The sequence below is a fragment of the Geospiza fortis genome, unplaced genomic scaffold (assembly GCF_000277835.1).
Source record: "Geospiza fortis unplaced genomic scaffold, GeoFor_1.0 scaffold4, whole genome shotgun sequence".
NCBI lineage: Eukaryota > Metazoa > Chordata > Aves > Passeriformes > Thraupidae > Geospiza > Geospiza fortis.
In genome coordinates, this window is record NW_005054475.1 from 656,042 (window position 1) to 677,710 (window position 21,669).

The 21,669-nt window shown below is 44.3% G+C and overlaps 1 protein-coding gene across 1 annotated transcript in view; it reads left to right on the forward strand.

Moving 5' to 3' along the window:
- SPEN (spen family transcriptional repressor) overlaps nt 1-21,669 on the forward strand; it is a 47,857-nt gene that overhangs the window by 9,818 nt on the left and 16,370 nt on the right. The window contains 5 exon segments of the mRNA XM_031062958.1: nt 15,052-15,212; nt 16,380-16,580; nt 17,332-17,483; nt 19,990-20,115; nt 20,679-20,792. Of these exon segments, the coding sequence (XP_030918818.1) occupies nt 15,052-15,212; nt 16,380-16,580; nt 17,332-17,483; nt 19,990-20,115; nt 20,679-20,792 (754 nt within the window).

Genomic DNA, 21,669 nt, shown 5'->3' on the forward strand with positions numbered 1-21,669 from the left:
GCCCCCGGGGCGGGGCCGCCCGAGCCCCGCGGAAAAACACCGCCATTGCCACAAAAAAAGCGCCTTTTAAATAAAAAAAAATTTATATAGTTTCCCTCCCCCACCTTAGCACTGGAGCAGCTCTCGCTGCTGCGTGAAGGTTTCCCCCTCACACAGCACAGAGAAATGAAGTAGCAGCGGCTGTGTCGGAGCCGGTTCTGAGGGGGGAGAACCACCCTCTTTCCTTCTCAACCTATTTTAGGTTGTTTATTTATTTGTTTTAAACCTTAAATGCTCTGCTCGCTCTAGAAGTTAAGCACTGGTTTCCTCACTGGAGGATATAGCCCCAAAAATCCCCCAAAAGGGCGATTCTTGGAGCCTGCCCCAACATCCTAATGCCACCTCTGCCGTGATTTGACACAATTTCAAAATTAAATAGAAATTCTATCTTTGTTGGCCCCTCTGGGAGAACCCACCCCCACCTCCCCCCCCTTACATATAAATAGACAATAAAATACTTTAAAACGTTATAATGAAGAGGGGTTTTGATTTCTTTTTTATTTAGTATTTAATTTTCTTGGCATGAGCTGCCCAAAAAGAGTGGACATTTGGCTGCAATTAATACCCCCCACCACTGCTGCACTCCCAGTAATAGTTGGTAATTGCTGGCTCTAAGTGACAAAGCAATTAAGCCTCTTCCTAAATGTGCAGAAGTAGGTGTTTATCTAAATCTGGGCTGTCAGCCTTTGTTTCTGTGTCAGGGCCCAGAAGCTCAACTGCTGCTTTTTCAGAGTGCATTTGATTCTTTACAGGCAGAGGAAAAAGAAAAACCTTTTTTCAAGTTAATTTCAGAAAAGGAGTCTTAAAAATATATCATGTTGTGGATGGGTGAAGTGGAAATTGCCCTAGAAAAATATTGGCCCCTCTGGGAGAACCCACCCCCACCTCCCCCCCCTTACATATAAATAGACAATAAAATACTTTAAAACGTTATAATGAAGAGGGGTTTTGATTTCTTTTTTATTTAGTATTTAATTTTCTTGGCATGAGCTGCCCAAAAAGAGTGGACATTTGGCTGCAATTAATACCCCCCACCACTGCTGCACTCCCAGTAATAGTTGGTAATTGCTGGCTCTAAGTGACAAAGCAATTAAGCCTCTTCCTAAATGTGCAGAAGTAGGTGTTTATCTAAATCTGGGCTGTCAGCCTTTGTTTCTGTGTCAGGGCCCAGAAGCTCAACTGCTGCTTTTTCAGAGTGCATTTGATTCTTTACAGGCAGAGGAAAAAGAAAAACCTTTTTTCAAGTTAATTTCAGAAAAGGAGTCTTAAAAATATATCATGTTGTGGATGGGTGAAGTGGAAATTGCCCTAGAAAAATATTTCTGTTTTATTACTATGATAACTATTTTGATGATTTCAAATGACTTTATTGTTGTTAAAGAGATTATTATTATTTCAATGCTTTAAAGGTTTCTTGCAATGAGATGAGAATTTTTGCTGGAGAATATGAGGATTTGTGGCAGCTTATTCTAGACTTTCTGGTGAACTTGCTTTTTCCTCAGCTGAGGGAGAAAGATCTGGGTGTGTGGAAGGATGTGTGTTAAAAATGATATTTTTAAGTCACCCCTGGACAGCTGTAGCTCTGCGGGAGCCGGTGTCTGGTGTGAGAATTCGCAATTTCATGTCTTCTTAACCTCCTTTTTTAGGAATAGTGGGAAAAACCTGAGCTATGTGGACAGCACTTCTCCCACCAGCATTGTGGGAGACTTTGGGTTGTTCCTTAAGTCCATGGGAGCTGCTAAAAATTGCTGTTTTCCCAAAGGTCAGGTGCTGTTGGATTGGGTTTGACTTTGGGGTTGTGCATGTGCGTATTAACAAAATGGTCACTTCTAATTGCATTTTTAAGGCTTTGATTTCCTTCCAAGTATTTTGCTTAATCATCTTGAGTAGGCTGAGGGAAGGAAAGAATTAGCTGAGGTCAGGGAAGTTGAAGCTGCCCGTGTTACTGCTCAGAAGCCAGGCTTAGTCTGAGCGATCCTGGAGGCAGGAAGAGAAATGTGTTCTGTTCTCTTCCTGCTGCACGCTGGGAGAGCAAGGGGAAAGCAGCCCCGAGAAAGCCAAGGAAAACAGGGAAACGTGTGGTGTCGTGGGCTGTGGTGGCTGCCTCCCTCTGCACGAGCAGTCCAGGTTCGCCTTTCCTTGGGAGGCACACAGCTCGGATGTGAATCATGGCTAAAATAGATTAGAGGATGGCAGCCTGGAAGTGCTGATCTGCAGCGGTGGTGGAGTCACACAGCTCAGATGGAGACACAGGCAGCAGAGCTGGGGGAGAGCATCCCCATCGCGCAGACCTTTGGAATAAAGGGCACTTCAATAATTTCTGCTGAATAGCAGAAGAGGAAGGCTGTATTGAATGCTTCTTGAAAAAATACCAGTCACTACAGTGATCAAAGGAAAAATCCAGCCACTGCCTAGGCTCAGCCATACGTGTTCCAATTAAAGCCTAGACACCACGTCCCTTTGAACTTGCAATACAGTGATTTGTTGGTTTTGTTTTGGTTTTTTTTCCCAAAGAGGATGTTTGTTTGAGGCATGGATGCAGAAGGAGAACCTTCCCTGTAAAACCTGAGGGCTGGGAGAACAGGTCTCCTCGAGGCGTAGTGATGTGACTTGGGCGTTAACTTTACAAACAATCTCAGCTGGAACATGTTGTACCTAAATACAGTCACAAGGATGGGAATTAATAGTAAATAAGCCTTATTGGGGAAAAAATAAAAAATAGTATCATCCCCTAATCTTTGCCCATTGAATTAACCGTGTACCTGATGCGCTTAGCTTTGCCTTCATCGTCCCGGCACCGAGCGCAGTCTGACTGTGACGTCGCGAGTGCCGAAACCAGTAATGATGGCATCAAGGGTTTAAGTGCAAAAGCTTCTTAGCAGCAGATTAGGGATCCCAGTGCAGATCCTTGTGGTCAGCTCCTAATGCTGCTCGGAGAGGAGAAGGCAGCGTGGCTCTTGAGTGGAAAATCACAGGCTCGGGAGAGAGGTGAGGGCTTCAATGTGTTCTGTAGAGGAGAAAAAATTTATATGTGTTGGGATGTGGTCCAAATTTTGTTTAAATCTTGAAGGGAAGCTGAGTTTCCAAAAGGAGGAGCAGGGAGATGTGCACTGTGTAGATGCCGTGTGAATAAAGTCTTTGCATGATTATTCATTAAGTGCCTAATATAAGAACAAAAATAGCTTTGGCATTAAGAAACAGGACTTGTCTGTGATCCCTCCTTGCAAGTGGCCCATAACATAGGTAGGGGACCTCTTCCTTTGTTTCCTGGTCCTTCCAGCCATGAGTGCACTCTGCTGTCTGGAGAAGTGAGATGTGGAGCCTTTTAATTCCTTCACTTTGAGAAAAGTCTGGGCTTCAGTGCTCAGTTGCTTTATTTAGCTCAAAGCGATGGTTTTGGCTAGAAGACACTTGGAAATCCTGGATGGCAGGAAAAGTACCTCTTAGAGAATCCTTTCTACGAGAAGGAAGTGGTTTTCAGGCCTGTATCCTCATTTCTTCCATGGTTGTGGGGTCTTCTCTGCAGATGTCCAGAAATCATCAGTTTTATACCTGGGCAAAAATATGAGAACCTCATAAAACAGTTTAAAAAATTGAGAATAATTACGACACATCTCCAGCAGATCCTGGCCTCTAAGGGTATTCATGTATTTATTATCTTTCATCCATTTGAGAGCAGAGAGCTTTTCTGGCATGATAACATGTGAAAGAAAGGCACTGTTCTCCTCCTGAAAGTGAATTCCCAAGAATGCCCAGCCCCAGGTCCCAGGTGGACAGACGATGCCGGGCTGGGCAGAGTGAGATGCCGTGCCCTACTTACCGTGGCTGCTACAGGTCTGACCTCCTTGGATCATCTGACACCTCGTTGGGTAAGAGGTTGCTGCAAGATCTCAAACCCTCAAATTATGTAAGATTTATACACACTTGCTTTGAAGTTGGTCCCTCCCTTCCATGTTTGTTTACTGGCTGGTGTGTCCTGTTGGATTGTGAAGGATGAATAGTCACAGAAAGGAGGCTGTCGGGTTAGTACAGATTTTCTGTTCCTCTTCTTTTTCTAAACGCGCTCGGAGCTTTGCTTACCCCGGTTCCGGAGCCTGGGAATACGCCGAGGACGTCCTGTGCTGGTCTGGGCTTTGCTGGGTGAAATTTTCAGTTTGTTTGTTTGTTTTTGAGATGGAGAGAGGGAGGAGAAAGGCTCATTGTGTTGCTGGAGGAGAAACAGAGATGGTATCTAACAGCTGTCTCAGGACTTGATGTTGGGTTTGCTTTTTAATATGCAGTTTATCTTGAACTTAGAGAGATCACATGGAAAAAAGGAAGGTGCTTAATTACCCTGTACGTGTGGCTGCCATGGTTTGGGGTTTTGAAAGCACTAGCTCCCATAAGGGAAGCTCACAGGCTTTGCCTGTGGGAATTCCTCAGAGGACTTTTCTTCCATCCAGTCCTCTCACTGTGCCAGCGGGATTGCCTCGCGCTGCTCCTCCTTCCCCAGCCGCTGCCATGCGGGGTGGACGCCAGGGCTGTACTCGGTCCAGGGAGGTGTAAGGCATTTTCTTCTGGATTTTACCCTACTTATGCATTTTTCTCGCAAATTAGATTCTCACCCGTGCTTTGTGATCCCTGGTAAGTGTGATGGAGCTGGCCCAGGCTTTTGGGAAAGAGAATCCCTGGACTTCTGACCATGTGTGGAGATGTAATCGCTAAATCCTAACAAATTCCATGTAATTCAGTTACAGCAAGGTGCTTTCTCAGAAGTTACTCTGAAGTGGCAAACACTGTCATGATACGGGTTTTGCTGGGTTGGTTTGGAGTTGTTTTTCTCTTAAATTTGCTCTTGAAGCCTGGCATTACTCTCCATAGTTGTTCAACAAAGTAAAATCACATTCTCTCCCCCAGCCTACTGCAGATCCACAGTAGGCGCTGTGGCACTTTACCTATTTCAGACATTTACAGACATTTTGGTTTTATTTTCATTACTTCACTGTTTTCTACCCATGTGAAAGCTCACAAAAAGTTCTACTTTTAGTTGTATTTTTATTTGCATGTGGGCAGCAAAATGAAGTAATTCCCAAATATAGTCCTAGCCAAGAGATCCATCTGTTCCCTGCATTTTTAAATGGCAAATTAATCCTTAGCATAGAACTCATCAAATGTCTTCTCTCTATAATTTATGCTGCCTGAGATCACAGAAATTACTTTTTTTCTTCCCAGGCCTTCCATTTTAAGTAGTCCTTTACTCCAGAACAGCAGCTCCCATTCTGGTTTTACAGAGCTCTCCTGTGATTCCTCCAGTCACTGTTGTCAGTCTAAAAGGGGGCATTAAAAAAAAAAGCCTCCAAAATTATTCTTCCCTTCATCTCTTTGGTGTTTCTTTGAAAGGCTGTAGAAAATTCTATTAGAATCTTAGATCAGAAGGAGTATTTTATGATTCTAAGATGTAAGGAAATAGAAATTCTCTTTGAAAAACACCCTTGATAAATGGATTTATTTTGAATGGAGAGCTAGGATTGCCCTGTCCATTTCCATTTGGATTTCTCTCTTTGGACAATAGTGACCATTTTTAGAAGTACTAAACTTCCACGGCGTTATCTGCCATAAAGGGAATTTCTATATTAAGCTTTGCGTGTTCCCAAATTTACTTAAGCGGCATTGTAGCTCAGCTGTGTATCTTGGCATGCCTTCCATTGCAGCTCCCATCCCAGGAACAATTCTGTTTATAGGAGAGGATGCACCATTTCAAAACTGCTCCAAATCAGGAATTTCAACAAATGGTGTTTTGTGTATTGCTAAAAAAACCCCATGCCTTGGGTTGGGAGAAGGCAGTGCATGCAAATAGTGCCTGGCTTGGTTTTTTTAAGCCAAGGTGTGATGCTTTTCTAAGACATGAAGACAGAATTAATTCTATGGGGCTGTTTGCTGTGATCTTCTAGCAGCTTTATGTTAAAAAGTAACTGCAGTAACCTGGACGTGAGCTCGGGGATTTTTTTGTTCTAGCATATGTCTGAAAAAGGCTTTTCTTCTGAAAGATGCCCAGTGCTCAACACTTAGTCAATGCCAAATGGTTTTAAAATTGTACTTAGAAGTGTTTATTCCCAGGAATTCATTTGACAGGGCTCTTAAGGCAAAAGAGGTTACTTTTTGCTCCTTGAGTAAATGCGTTGTAACCTACTTGGATGCAGTGGTGGTTGTATTTTCAATGGCATTTGACTCTCCTGGCTCTTAGGCAGTGCTTGGAGTTGAATTTGGTGTTCTTTCCTAGGATGCTGAGCAGGTCTCTTCATGAAAGCAGTGCTGTTGTTGAGAAAACTGCCTTTAAATATTGGGCTTGATGATCATGGAGTTCTCTTCCAGCTTAAATGATTCTGTGCTGCTTTCTTGGTATTTTGAAAAGACTTGGCCGCCTGTGAGCCCGGAGATCAAATTCCTCAGGCTGTTCCCTCTGTGATTCATGGAATGACCTTGGGCAAAGCCTTGGCCTCTTCATACCTTCCTTTTCCATCTGCAGTGGATGTTAAGACAGCCTCCCATGAACCTGGTACTAAAATACAGCTTTTGTCCAAAGATTTCATGTGCTCTGAAGTGTCAGTTACAAAATACTAATTTAGATCATCAGCAGATAGGTGGCACAAGCTCTTCCCTTTAACACAAATACTCTGCTTTTGGCCAGCTTTTGTCTGATCCATGCCTGGAGCAGCAGCTCTTCCTCAGGCATGTGCTGGCAGTGCTTGGAATAATTTGGAGCATGGCTGGAGGAGGTGGCAGTTCTGGATGGCTGCAGCAGGACTTCTCACGAGGGATCTTGAACCCAGGGCTTTGCTCTGTGAAGGTGATGTTAAACAGAGGCTCATCCTGCTCACCCATTCTCACACCCACTGTCTTTCTTCCCTCTTTGCATCGGTGGAAGTTTAATTGTGGGAAAGCAGAGCTGAAGAGCTGCTTTGTACTTCACCCTCAAGGCCTCGATGACTTTTATCTTTCCCAGCGCCGAGCTCTGTCACCGTGGCCGTTTGCTGAGAAAGCATTTCCTTCAGCTTCCCAGGGTTTCTTTTGGAGCATGAGCAATCCCACTGTTCCCAGGCAGCATCCATGGTTCAAAGAGGCATTGGCTGGGCAGGCAGGTAACTCCAGCTGCTCCCAAATTCAACACCAAACCCATCCACATCCACCTGCCAGCGTGGGGAGTGCAGGGATTGAGCAGCTTCTTCCCAGCAGTGGGAAGCTGTTGTTGTCAATGCTGAGTCTGCTCTTTGCTGCAGAGATAGGCCAGTGTTTGTAACCAACACTTCTTTTCCCCCAGGTTAGTGTTTTTAATTCTTGGTGCACAAAGTTCAAGCCCAAGGACAGGGGGACATAGGTCAAGGAGTGAGGTGACAACACCGACTGTGGGTTGGGCACAGTGTCCTCAGCCAGACAGAGATTAATATAAACATACATATTTTTAGCAATCATAATGGGTTATTTAGTTGCAGGGAAGAATTAAAAGGAGCCCAAGGCTGTCTGGAAACTCTGAGGGCTGCAGGGGAAGGTGGTTCTGGAGGTGGGAGTAGTCCACCCTTCCGAGCAACATCTCCATCTTCTCCATGATTAATTTCAGACTTTCATCAAAGATCAGGTGTCAGACATCAGGATAAAATAACTGACATAAATTTATTTATATATATTTATAAATGGCCTGTCACAGAAATGCAAATGGAATGTTAATAAGCCACTCACTTGGCTTAGGATAAATATATGGTAAATAGTACCTGGAGGCTGTGTCTTCAAAAGCTTGCTGGTCAGAGACTGAAATAAATACAGCAATAGTGTGTGTTAGTTGGCGATGTAAAGGACATTGAGTTGTCACAGTTGTGTTGCTTTCCCATGGCCCTTAAACATAATTTAATTTCATTTCTTTGGATTTGGGATTCCAGCCCAGCAGGAGATCATTGTAGTCTTCTCTCTGGGCGTGGTAAAGCAGAAAAATTAAAGGAAGGAGGATGTCCTTGTTTTGTTAGTCTGCAGTATTTAATGATCCCTCTTTAGAGTTGTAAATGCTGGTTTTATCTGTTGCTTGCTTTTTGTGGCTGTTTCTGTGCAGCACTGGCCTTTCCCCCGTCTCGGTGGATTGTTGTATCATAGCTGAGTGCTGTTAAATACAGCAGAGTGTGTGACATGCACAAACCAAAGTTCCTTGGGTGGCAAGTTCTCAGCGGCTTGAACGGGTGCCAAGAATGTCACAGAATCCCATCCCGGCGAGCTTTGCTCTGGAGGGGCTGAGGCTGGGGTGATGGGCACAGGGTAATTACACTGAGGGAATGTTTAGGTGGCTTTCTCTGCCCTTCCTCTTACATCCATATTTCCAGTGGAAAGCCTTGTTTGCACGTGGAAGAACAGGGTTCAGGTTCTTGGTGGTTTCCCTGTGTGGGCTGAGCCCCTTCAGCGCTCGCCTGCAGTTGGCAAAATGCGGCGACGGCTCATTTCCTCTTGATCTCTTCATACAAACCAACCTCAGAGGTTGGACTGGGTTTTCTGACGTCTTCAACTTCAGGTTCAACCACTCATTTGAAGGAGGGAAAAACCCCTCGTATTTATTTCCGCAGGTGTGTGAAATGTTTTTTTTCCCATACAAATGCCCCGGTGTGGGACGTGTCATGTGTACAGAACAACTGCCTGCTGCTTGCTTGGATATTTAGGTCAGTGTTGGAATCAGCTCTGATAAGGAGTTAAGGTCAGTGTGCCCAGACCTCTGTAATTTTCATTGTGGTTATTCCTGCCTGTGGCAGGGGGTTAGAATGAGATGATCTCTAGGCTCCACTTCTGGGATTCTATGATTCCTGCTTGAGTGTGGCAGAACAGCCACCTGGATTGTTGGATTAACAGGGTGGTGTCAGGAGTTTTGTGGGAATGGCCTACTGCTGTCCTTAGGAAGGAAAGTGTGATTTGATGCGCATTTTTTACTTAAGTGTATGTAGAGAACAGGGGACATTCTGGTTAAATATCTTCTTAGGTTCACGTAATAGTTATCAGTAGGTCAGATATACCAGTCTGTAATAGCCTTGTGCATATATTGCTCCAATGTATAATTTTCCATCCAGAAGTTGAAGTGTTTCACAGGTGAAGATCCTTTAGTCCATTGCTAGGATGGAATACAGTGCATTTTTTAAGCTTTTATTTTAAGCAGTTGCCATCAGTTTTTTGTAGGTGTTGGCTGGCAGTAATCAGGTCTTTTTAATTCTTTTTATTCCCAAACAACACACCAGTACATTCAGGAAACTTGGAGCAATTTTCTAGTGCTGTTTTCCCATATTGAGGAAATCTAACCAGCAGGTTTTTTTTCCAAAGCCTATAAAGTATCCCAAGGATTTGTGTCTTCTGGATAGAGCTGATCATACAGCACTGTCACTGCTGGTGTTCTGTGCATGGAGATCATCTGTGGTGACTTAACTTGGATCTGGAAAGGGAGGGACAGGGAGAAAACCCGAGGGTTCCTGTTCTTCCGTTCAGAGATGACTGTATGTTAACTTTGGATTTCCTGACCCGGCTTGGGAATCTGCTGCTGACATCAGCCGTGAGAATAACCCGCCGTCAGCAGGGATGGAGCCTGTCCTCAGTAGATCTTTCTAGGAGATAATCTGCACTCGGAGATTATTCTGACAGGGTGTTGAGTCGAGCTGAGCCAGGCAGAGTTCCTGATTTCAAGTGAATTTTGGCAGGGAAAAAGTGATCATTCTGCATATTTCCTGTAAAAATAAAAAATCCTGGATGCTTTACCAGGTCTGGTGAAACAGTTTTTGAAGTCAGCTATAAAAAAAAATTTAAGTATTAATTTTTACATTTTTCACAGCTGAAATTTGGCGTGAAAAATGCAAGGTTTTAAACTGGTTTTAGGTGGCTTTGTTTTTAACTTGCTCCAGCTATAGAGGTTGGAATCATGGAATGACAGAATCATGGAATGGTTTGGGTTGGAAGGCACCTTAAAACCCGTCTCATTCCACCCCTGCCTCAGGTTACTCCAAGCCCTGTCCCACCTGGCCTTGGACACTTCCAGGGACTGGGCAGTCACAACTTTCACAGCTTTTCTGGGCAACGGCAGGTTGGTTTTGTTTTGCTTTTTTAAACCTGCATTGGCAGCTCAGCGCCCGCAGGATGTTAAAGTTTCCCTCTGCTTTATCCTCCACGGCGGCTGCCGTGTTTCCAGCCGTGTTTCCAGCTTTGTTTCCCGCCTGTCGCTTGTGGGGAGTCCCCAGCCTGCAGCTGACTCACTGCTCTCAAATAAATCAACGGGCAGAAATGACAATTGTGCCACATTTTAAAATTGCAGGAGGGTGCAGGGCAGGTTGTGAGATCCCTTGATTCAGCGTCGCTGCCATTGACGGGAAGCAGCAGGTCTCCAGTTCCATCCAGGGGCTTGGAGCCTCTCTTTTATCTCCTTTTGTGGGAACAAAGGACAGCTGGCTTTGTGTTCTCCGCTCAGTGCTTTCATTTGTCACACGTAAACCCAGCGTAACTTCATCGCCACTAGGCCTGCAAACTGTAATTGCCTAAAAATGAGAAATTTCTCGGGAAACGAGGAGCGGTTTGTGGGATAACAGGATTTGAAATGTCATCTTTGCATTTAGAACTGAGCAAAGGAAAATTCTGTGTGCTAAATGAGCTGCAAGGTACTGACACCAGGAATGGGGCCCCATCATCCTTGTGGGTGCCTTCCAACACAGGATATTCCATGAAATCAGATGTATTTGAGTCTGAATCTCATGGCTGGATTATTACATGTTGAGTCTTTGGGAATCAGCCCATGTGGATAAAATTTAGATTGGATTATGAACAAATTTAACCTTGATTAATGGAAAATAGATACATAGATAAGTATTGTAAGTAATTAATAGATTTTATCGTGATTTATAAAAAATGGACACATAAATAGTGTGAGTAAGAACACACATCCTTATATACTCATAGGTAATTATGGAATGCCAATAAGTGTTTTAAAAGGGCTTGTAAACTACACCTGTAGTAAAGTGCATGTAGATTCCACTCCGTCCACTCTTTTGTCAGTTGTATTTTATATTCTACTTAAAAGGCATGTAATTCAACAGATCTGGATTTAGTTTTTCTAACTTTACAGCATGGAAATCACAAGCTAATACTGAGGTGGACTAGAAAAGTAAATCTCCACATTCTTGTGTTTGTAGACTTTTTATATCAAGTGACATTAATTCTGGATAAACAACTCATATTGCATTTTCTCCAGTAATTAAAATCAGAAAAAAAATCAATGCACTGCTTATTTTATGTCCACCCCTTGTTTAATTAAGAACAATCTCTCTTATTGCTCAATTTTCCCATCTGATTTTGCCGACAGTAAAATGCAAAAATAATTTTTCTTCAATGCTGTGATGCTGTAGATTGAAACTGATTTTCGAAGTATCTGGGCTGGACAAAAGAGCATCTGAAATGCTGTTTAAGTGCTCAGACTGTTCCGCAGCGATGCCACGTTCCGGGAGCAGCGTTGGTTCCCAGCTCCCTCCCGGCGCCGCGCGTGTGTTGTGACAGCTCTGGAGATTAGTTCCTCGGCGTGCTGGCATTCTGCTCTGCTGACTTCACAGCGATGTGGAAGAGCAGGTTCTCCCGTGTTGGGAAAAGGCTGAGTGCCAGAGCACGCTCTGCTTCTGGAAAAAATCACCCCCGGTTTAATGCTGCTAGCGGAAGCCCAAAATGAAGTTACAGAGCTATTTTTGTGCCATTTTTGACCTGCCCCAAAACCTATTGATACTTGGAATACTTTTAAGGAGGAGATTATCAGAGCTGTTGTTTTATCCTGTTATGTTGCAGTGTTAAAATTTCCCTAGCTCGTTCTAAAAGCTTTATGAACCTACTTTTGCCAGAAGAATTTTTAATAACTTATTTTCTGCGTTGGCAACGGGTGGTTGTTTTCAAAATTACTCACAGGGAAAAGCAAAGCCATATTCTCATTTTAATATTCTGGGAACTTGTCCTTGAGCAGCTTTCAGGCTTCAGATCTGTATATTTTTAAAGCTGAAAAAGAGTTGTATTTTGCTACTCAAGACTCCACATAATTCCCTGTCAGATGCTTTATTTTGATTGTGCTGTGAGCTATAACTGGGTGACACAGCAGCTATAATTAACTCTTCCATCATTCTCCCATTCACAGAACATCAAACCTTTGACTTACTTTTGAATTATTATATCCATGTTTCTTCAATTGGAAAAGTGATGGGGATTTCCCTAAAGAAAGGGGGGATTGTTCTTGCAATCATTTTTTTCTTGTCTAAAAATAGTCAGGAACTAATGACTTTTTTTTTTTTTCTGGAATGTCTCAGAAAGTCTTGCTTTGCTAAGGGACACATATCCTTAAAACTCCCTGGGGAAATGGAAGTTACCAGTATGATCTTTGTTTCCCAAAGTTGCACAGAATTCAGATTCCTTTGTAGAATTTGTCACCCTGTTGCACTGCTTTGTCATCACTTGGATATCTAATGGTATTATCCCAAGATAATATTTTTTCTCTAGTGGAATGTTGTGATTCCATATTTTGCTCCATATTTTTAATATCCTCATAAAAAAAACCCCCAAACTGTAAAAATAGCCTGTCTCCATTCTAAAGCACTGCTCAATTCAGTGCTGCCTTTTGCTCGAGAGATACAATCTCAGCACACTGGATTTCTAAGGGCTTTAGGATCATCAAGATGTGAGAAGGGAAAGTGGAAATGGGCACAGGGCAGAGGGTTCTGCAGCCCTAAAGTCCTATTTTTGCCTTTCCCAGGGGCTGCTGAAGCACATGGAGCTGCTGTCAGCTTGGGAATTATTTTCAGTTTCTCCCCACACACATTCTCTGCCCTATATTTGTGTTTAAAGAAGTTTCTCTATTCTTTGCCAATTTATTTCCCCGTAGCAGGCGATGGCTGATTTTACTCCTGGAGAACACTGAGGGCCTGTTCCTGTGGGGTGGGGTTTGTTTTTCTCCCAAAATACTGTAGAGAAGAACTTCAGTTTGGTGATTTAGTGGAATGGCAGAGGGAATGGAATAAAGATGAGGAAGAAATGCTCCACTCTTCACTTTCAGTGATTGAATAGTTCATTAATGAAGAGGGCACAAAAGGAGGGTGTACAGGTGAGACAGAAATAAAGGCAGTTTACCAATTTAGCAGAAAAATGAGGCTGTGAAGGGACATCTTGATGGTGGGAGATTCGTTGCTGGAAAGCACAAGGGACTGTAGCTGGGAAGGGAAATGTTATTTATTATCCATGAAGTGAGAGGTTGGGTGGTGCAGGGCAGCTGCCCTGGGCAAGAGCAGGGCAGGGGGAAGGGCTCAGTTTTTCACTTCATTCCTGGCATGGCTTTATTTTCACTCCTCTCCCAAAGTGATGCTGAACTTCCTCCTCTGGAGCCAGAGGAGTAGGAGGAGAATGTGTGGGAAAGGCACCAACGTGTGAAGTGGCTGGATGGGATGGGAGGGTTGTAATGAGAGGGTGAGACCGGCAGCAGAGTTTCTCATGTTTATTATTACTTCTGCATTTTTGACCCTTTTTGTTGTGTTTTATTTTGGTTTGGCCTGTTTTTATATCCTTCTGGATTGTTTGTAAGTATTTTGGGACAGAGATTGTCTTCCCTTCTGCGCCTCCAAATATAATGGGGACAGAGCCCAAGGGCTTTTGGGAACGTGCCATGGTGCTTGTTACACCAAAATGTTCAGAAAGAAAACCAGGTTTTTTGAACGTTTGAAGAAAAACACCCACAAAAAAAGCAGTAGAAGAGCTCACAAAATCAAATCTTGGAAATTACTAGAAGCCTGAAATGGTTTCCCTGAGAAAAGAAATGGAAAAGTTAAGTGGTTTAATGGCAAGAGGGTTTGTAAGAAGGGTATGAAATATTTAAGATAAGAAAAAGATAAACTTGCGTATCGTTTTTCTAATACGATGTGGAGAGGAATATAAAAATTCAATCAAGCAGCAAATTTCAGACTGACAGGGTTATTTTAGTACGTGGCACATCTCCCCCCCTCCAGCCTCCGAGTTAAAATTCCAGCAGAATTTTTTCGAAGGCTGCTCGTGTAATGGAGAATGAAAGTCTCCGGGGTTATGTCAGACAAAATTATTTTTAGCGCTGTTCTGAGCCCTCGTGCCTTGGGGAAGAAATGAACCACTGAAGCAGGATGACGTGTCCCCACTGGGCAAGCTTTAATAACATTATATTCTCTGTATTTCTGCCTCTCCTCGAAGCATCGAATGATCCTGAGTCTGTGGGTTAGATTGACTCCCTCTGTGATCTAATATGCAAATCCTCTTCCGCTGTAATTATTGTTTATAAAAGGTGTTCTTGGGTCTGAATTCTTCATGTCTGGAGTTGGAGATTGAGGCTGAGCCTGGAAACAGTGTGTTTGCTGGTTCTTAGAGAATCCTAGAATGGTTTGAGCTGGAAGGGATCTTAAATAGCATCTTGTTCCACCCTGGGCCATGGCTGGGACAGGGACATGGACATCCCCCACCTATCCAGATTGTCCCCAAGGAGTTGACCAAAATGCTTGCCATGATTTTCACATGTGGTCTCTTTGGAGTACAGATCTTTTCAGGGAACATGCCTGAGAGCACAATAATATTTCTTTCCTGTACGTGAGAGTGCTGGGAGGGATTTTGAGGCATTGTCAGACCTGTGCATCCTCCCTGTATTTCTCTACTCTTCCTACACAAGCTCCTGAGCTGGTCCAACATTGCATTACACTTGATTAAGTCTCCACCATTGTCAGGGTGGGTAACAGGATCTCGCTGACATTTTGCCCACATTCCATTTCCCTGCCTGTCTCCTCTGGGGGCTTTGGAGGGGGATATTGATAGGAAGACACTTAAATCTGTGTGAATAGCGTGCGGCAGCGCAGAAGCAGAACCAGGCTCAAAAGGGAGGAAGCCCCGTGGATGAGCAGAAACTCTGGAATTTTGCTTTTTTAATAAGAGAACCATTTCCTGGGTGATTTTGCCCGGTGCACTCACCTGTCCTTCCCTCCGTGCCATTCCCAGCAGTGACTCCAGCAGCAGCTCGAGCGACGAGTCCCCGGCGCGCTCGGTGCAGTCGACAGCCGTGCCCGCGCCCGCGTCCCAGCTGCTCCCGTCGCTGGAGAAGGATGAGCCCAGGAAGAGTTTTGGGATCAAGGTGCAAAATCTTCCAGTGCGCTCAACAGGTAAATTCACTCGGGAAAGGGGAACAGGAAAAGGGAGTGGGACTGGTGGGATAACCTCTACTGAGTCTTTGACGCACGGCGGCCACATGCTGCCTCCGAGGATGGGATTCTCTCCCTGCTTTCTGCCTCCCTTCTTGTGTGACAGTGGGAAAATTGCTTAATTAGTGACCATCTGTGAGAAACCCTGCTGGTCCCAGCTCCAAGTACTGGGCATTTCCAGCTCCTGGAGCTGATGCTTCCAACAGTAATGTGGACTTTCCCAGGGAAAAAACTGACACGTCCCCATTTTTAACTTAAAACTGATTGTTTTATCTCACCCTGCTTCAATTTATTTTTTAATCCAAAAAGTCAAGGGTTTTCTGTTGCAGTTTGAGTGCTTTAAAGCACCCCTGAGCATATTTGTGAAGGCAGTGCATATTGCATGGAAAATAACCCAGGAAACCACGTGCTGAGGAGCGCCCATGATTGCTCCCTGTTCCCTGTGCTGAGCACAGGAGAGATCCCACAGGAAAAACCAGCATGGCACCAGTTGTGAAACAGTTTAACAGAATTCATGGATGCAGAAGCACTGGCTGAGCTAAAGTAATATCTGTTAATCTTGTGAGCAGAGTACCTCAGGTGTTGGTATCTTCCTATAGATTTAATGCCTGTCATATTCCTTGAAAGGACATGGAGCTGGGGTCAATATCCCACGAATCCCAGACAGATTGTGTGGGGCTGAGTCAGATTCTGCAAAATCTGATGAATCTGCCTGGTTATATTTCTGAATTGACTGAACTGAACGCTGTGTGACTCCAGCCTCCACTCCAGACACCTCATCCCAGCTATTCACAGTATTCCTGTGGGATTTTTAATTGAGTATCCCTGTTATTTCTTCTTGCCTGGAGCTGGATGTCTCTTAGAAGCAAAAACCATCCACCGCCAGCTTTACCCATGTAAAACCTCGTGTGTGTAGTTTCTTGGGTTTAAAAGAGAAAGATCAGCAAGAAACTTTGGACACTGTCAAAATTAGCATCCCCAATTAAAAAGGGCAGTCGTGTGAGCGCAGAGTTAAGTGGGATGAAGTCACATTTCAGAAGACAGTCAGAATTCTTCATGTCTTTTATGGTGTTGCTGAGCTGGTAGAGGTGACGTTTCTGCAGTATTAATGTTTATTTGTTGGTTTAGATACAAGCCTTAAAGATGGACTTTTCCACGAATTCAAGAAGTACGGGAAGGTGACGTCGGTGCAGATCCACGGCGCATCCGAGGAGCGCTATGGGCTCGTGTTCTTCCGGCAGCAGGAGGACCAGGAGAAAGCACTAAATGCCTCCAAAGGAAAGCTCTTCTTTGGCATGCAGATTGAAGTCACAGCCTGGATAGGACCAGGTAAGGTCCATGCCCTTTTCCTGTGGGACTCTGGGTGTGTTTGGGAGCTGTTGTAAAGAGGCTGAATAGAAGTAGGAAGCATACTTTAAAGAAACTGGGGAGAATGCCACGATAAACTCTGGAGCAAAAAAGAGTGGATGCTCTTGGATCAAACAGCGAGAGAGAAGGAAAGCTGCCATCCTCCCAAAGAGTGGGATCTGCTGCAAGGAACGATTTCATCTGCCATGTCTCGGTGGAGCAGCTGCCAGTGGGTGGTGTGAGCACAGCACTGAGTCCTCCCAGCCTCGTTTCGCCTCCTTTTAATTAAAACAGCCAACGAGTGCTGCGTTTTGAGGCAGCACAGCCCACGTGACCAACCAGTGAGAGCTGCAGCCCTGAGCATGTGGTGAAGTTCTCAGACTGCACTTCAATGGCTTCTTTAAAAATTAATTCCTGAAAACAAACTCCTGCCACGTGCTCTTCCCCAAGCACAGGGAAGCCTTCCTGGAGTTCATGCACTCAAGCATTGATACTTGGTAAATTTCCAGAGAAGCAGTTGAAAGGTGCAGCTCCCTTTCACCTGAGGATACTCAGATTCCTCCGTGGAATATAAAGATTCTCAATCCCACATAAATAGCAAGTCATGGGTGCAGTACTGGGTGTTTTTCTCAAAGACAGTGGTTACCCTCGTTCAGATCAAGAGGAGGCCTGAATAAACCAACATGATCCAAATCTCCAGTCATTACAAATTTCCTGCTCTCTTTTATCCTAGAAACCGAAAGCGAGAATGAATTTCGTCCTTTGGATGAAAGGATAGATGAGTTTCACCCAAAGGCAACGAGAACTCTGTTCATTGGCAACCTGGAGAAAACCACCACCTACCACGACCTTCGCAACATCTTCCAGCGCTTTGGGGGAATAGTGGTACGTGAATGGTGTCCTGTGTGGGGTGGCACTGCCCCCCTTTCTGTACAGACCTGTGAAATGCTCTGAGTGCTGCTAAATCTGTCAACGACAGATAATTCAGTCTTTCTGTAATAATCTGAGTCACTCATCTTGCTGGAATATACCTGAAAGCTTTTCTTTGTATTCAGAGTTCAGCATATGAATGTTGAGGGGTAGCTTAGCAGGAAAAACAGTCCTAGGAGTGTTTACAACAAATGTCTCTCCTGCTGTTTTCTCCTGGTAATTCACTCCTGGTAACTCCAAAGCTGACTGGGTATTTGGGATGTGAATGTGCCAGGTGTAGGAGTCAACGTGAGAACATCAACTGTGTGAATCTGAGTTTTCTGTTGATTCCTGGAGCAAGGGGCTTGGTCAGTGTGTGTGGAAGCAGCCCCATGCCCAGGCAGAGGGGACTGGAGCAGAGGGATCAGTGATGGCACGTGAGGGTTTTGGGTTTTCAGCTGAGGAGGAGTATCCAGACTAGGTAGAGCAGCCCCCTCTTCTCTGCTCATGACTTTCAATCAATTCACATCGATGTTATATTTAAGGGAAATTTTCCACAAAAGTTTTGCAACTATCCTACTTAAATAATTTTCACATGGGCATGGAGTGACAGGACAAGGGTTAAGGTGAAGGAGGGCAGAGTTAGGCAGGACATTGGGACAGAATTCTTCCCCAGGAGGGTGGGGAGGCCCTGGCCCAGGTTGCCCAGAGCAGCTGTGGCTGCCTCATTCCTGGCAGTGCCCAAGGCCAGGTTGGAGGGGGCTTGGAGCAGCCTGGGACAGTGGAAGGTGTCCCTGCCCATGGCAGGGGGTAGAACTGGATGAGTTGTAAGGACCCCTCCAACCTAAACCATTCTGGGATTCATTCTGTGATTCCTGTTGAGTCTGGGCTTCAGACAGTTGGTGTTCTCCCTGTCAGCTGTGGGTGCTTGTGAATGTGCTGTGCCTCCTTCACTCTGCTCTGACATGTCTATTGCAGCTGAGGAATCAGTCACACATTCCAGGAGCCCCATCCCTGCTATTCCCCAAAAGAAGAGGAGGTTGCTTCCATGTACAGTGTGAACAAATATAAAATCCCCATTTTATGATGTCTGGCAGCTCTTGTGTATGCAGACTCTGCTGTATCCTTGACATCAATAGTGATTTATGAATTCGTGCCATGTCTGTGGCTTGAACCCTTTTCCAGTGTTAGAGCAGCAGAGCTCTCCTGATAAAGATGCTTATCAGTGCTAGTGTAAATTGGCTTTTGTGTGCCGTGGTGCTCCCTGTCAGCATTATTAATGGCTCAGAACTGGGAGACAGCGCTGCCTCGCCATTTCCAGGAAAACTTGCAAGCTCAGGTGCAGGAGGGACCAGCTTTATAACCTTTCTGAGGGGTAATGAGCACAATAATGATACTTTATTTGCCTGTCACAAGGAATTGCTTGCCCAGGGTGAGTGGTCAAGTATAATTTGCCATGGTTGCAGTTGTGCTATTTCAGACACTTGGAAATGTAGTTTTGTATTAATATTTCACTTAAATCATTAGGCCAGGGCTGTAGGAGTCTAATAGTTGTGTAAATCTCCCTGTTTACTTCTGTTTTCCCAGATAAAGAGCTCTTGGGTGAGACCGTGTCAAACTGCTGCCTTGTCCCTAAATTTATTAACCATGAAATTAGCCTGTCCTGGATGTTGGAACATTTGTGCTTAGATCCATATGTGGCTCACAAAGGCAGCTCCTGCTATTCCAACAAATAAAGCCAAACCCTCCACCTCCTATTTTCAGCTTGGAATGAATCATAGTATCATGAGTTTGTTCAGAGGCTTTGGGTACATTTCCAGTGCTAGTGCTGAGCTTGTTTGTTAACCAAATGTCAGCTCCTGGCTTGCTGGGCTTTTTAAAATCGATTAAAATCAGTCTTTATTTGGCTTTGTGAGCCTCTGGCTGTACTTGTGAATGGGCCCGTGGTGGCTTGGTTTTAAAGAGCAACAGCAACCAAAGTTGAGACTCTTTTTGCCTTTGCCATGAGTCAGACTGGTTCAAGAGATGAGTCCAGCATAACTTTGTGTTTCTAGGAACAGGATGGATCATGATAATTTGGAAAAGAAGCCCGGCTTGGCTCAGAGATGAGGTTCGGAGCAGGTTGTTTTCTCGTGAGCCTTTGTGAGCGAAAATTAATCTGTATTTCTTTGATCCTGAATTGTCTCTTCTTGATATAGTATTAACAGCCTAAAGCTGGTGTTTGTTGATCAGGTCAGGCTTAGTTCTGCAGGCTTGGATTTTAAATCTGCGGGATAAAGAGCTTTCCCTGCTCAGTAAGGATTTGGTTTTGAGATGCAGCAGAACAGCAAAGTTTTAACTGTCTACTATTGTTTAAATCCTCCCTCTGAAGAAAATATTAATTAAAGAGCTTTCTGTGCCACGTGTCCCTGAGAAAAAACAAGTCCTCTTAGATGGGATTGACTGCTGACTGTGGGCTGTTGTGTTTTGTGCTTGTCCCCAGGACATCGACATTAAGAAGGTGAACGGTGTCCCTCAGTACGCGTTCCTGCAGTACTGCGACATCGCCAGCGTCTGCAAAGCCATTAAGAAGATGGATGGGGAATATCTTGGAAATAACCGGCTCAAGGTAAAGAAATCCTCCCCTGGACTGTATCCTTCTTGGGTCTCCCACTGCTGCATCGTGGGATGTTTTGCAGCGAGGTAGTTTATGGAAGTAAGATGTTTTTTAATGTGAGATCGTATCAGAGCATGATGGTTTCAACCACCACCTGATTGGGATTAATCAGCATTTTTGTAGGTTCTGTGCACACACAGTCCTGGGATTGAGCACTCAGAGGCTGACATTCCCTGACCTGTAAGGACCACTTGGCAGGGCAGTGCTGGGAATCCATCCCACTCCCAATGGCAAACGGGGCCTGTCAGGCCCCAGAGCTGTCAGCCTGTCACTTCTCAGACATTCAAACTGTAGAAGAACCCAATGTTGTCAAACACTGTATTTGTTTAAACAAGCAGAATTATTTTCATTAATTGCTCTTTGATTTTTGTCTTGCACCTGCACCAGATGCTAATTTTAGAAAACCCATACAAACAACAGCTTTCTCCAGATAAGTCTTTCATCAGGCAGGCTCTGATCAGTGAGTTTAACTCTTGTGCACTGTACTGATGGAAGTTTTGCCCTTTTGTGTCCAGCTGGGTTTTGGGAAGAGCATGCCTACAAACTGCGTGTGGTTAGATGGGCTTTCCACAAACGTTACGGATCAGTATCTGACCCGACATTTCTGCCGATACGGGCCTGTGGTGAAGGTAGGTGGGAGGCTTTGGCATGTGCTTCCAAGTCGTTACTGTCTTCCTTTCTTCCCATCCTGTCCTTTCAACCCCACTGTCCAGGGCTTTATAGCTCAGGTAGAAAAAATTCTCTCTGGGGTGGAATTTGGCTGACAGGGCTCTGTTAGCATAGACAGCAGCCAAAAAGAAGTATTTTGAGTGAGCCGAGATGTTGAGCATTGGAAACCATTTGTTGCTCTTGTGCAGTACAGTCTCTCCCCAACAAAACTTCTTAAATGTTAGTTGGAAGAACAGCAGTCTAATTACGTAATTACTCATACTTGCTAATGACATAATTAGACATAACTATGTTTTTTTTCATCAGGCTGAGAAAAAAAAGACTTTTAAAAGCAGTCAGGACAATCACAGTGCCAAAAGTACATGGAAGAAGAGAGAAAGTCAACAATGGTGCAACACACCCCTGTCACGCAGCGGGAGCCTCTCCCATGCAAGTGATTTATCACGTGCTTAAACTTCAGTGTGGGAGTTGTCCTGTCTGTTTTTATTGGACATGGATGTGCTTAAAATTAAGCAACGTGTGTAAATCTTTGCAGGATCAGGGTCTGGCCTCCCCAAAGGATTTTTGTAGGTTTGTGTTGCAGCTTTGACATTCTTTATTGTAGCTGTTGTTGCTTGAATAATACACTTTTGCTGCTAAAGGAAGGCAGTATTTGGAAATTGGGTGTTTAACAAGTGGTGAGTGGTACTGCAGACTGATAACAAAAGCTGGTTCCACTTTGGGATTAAATGTTTCCTTTACCTTTTTTCCCCCCTAAAACACATTGGAAATTAAAAAAAAAAAAAAAACCCACACACAAAAAAACCCTTAACAAAGAAATTACACAAAACTCAGTCA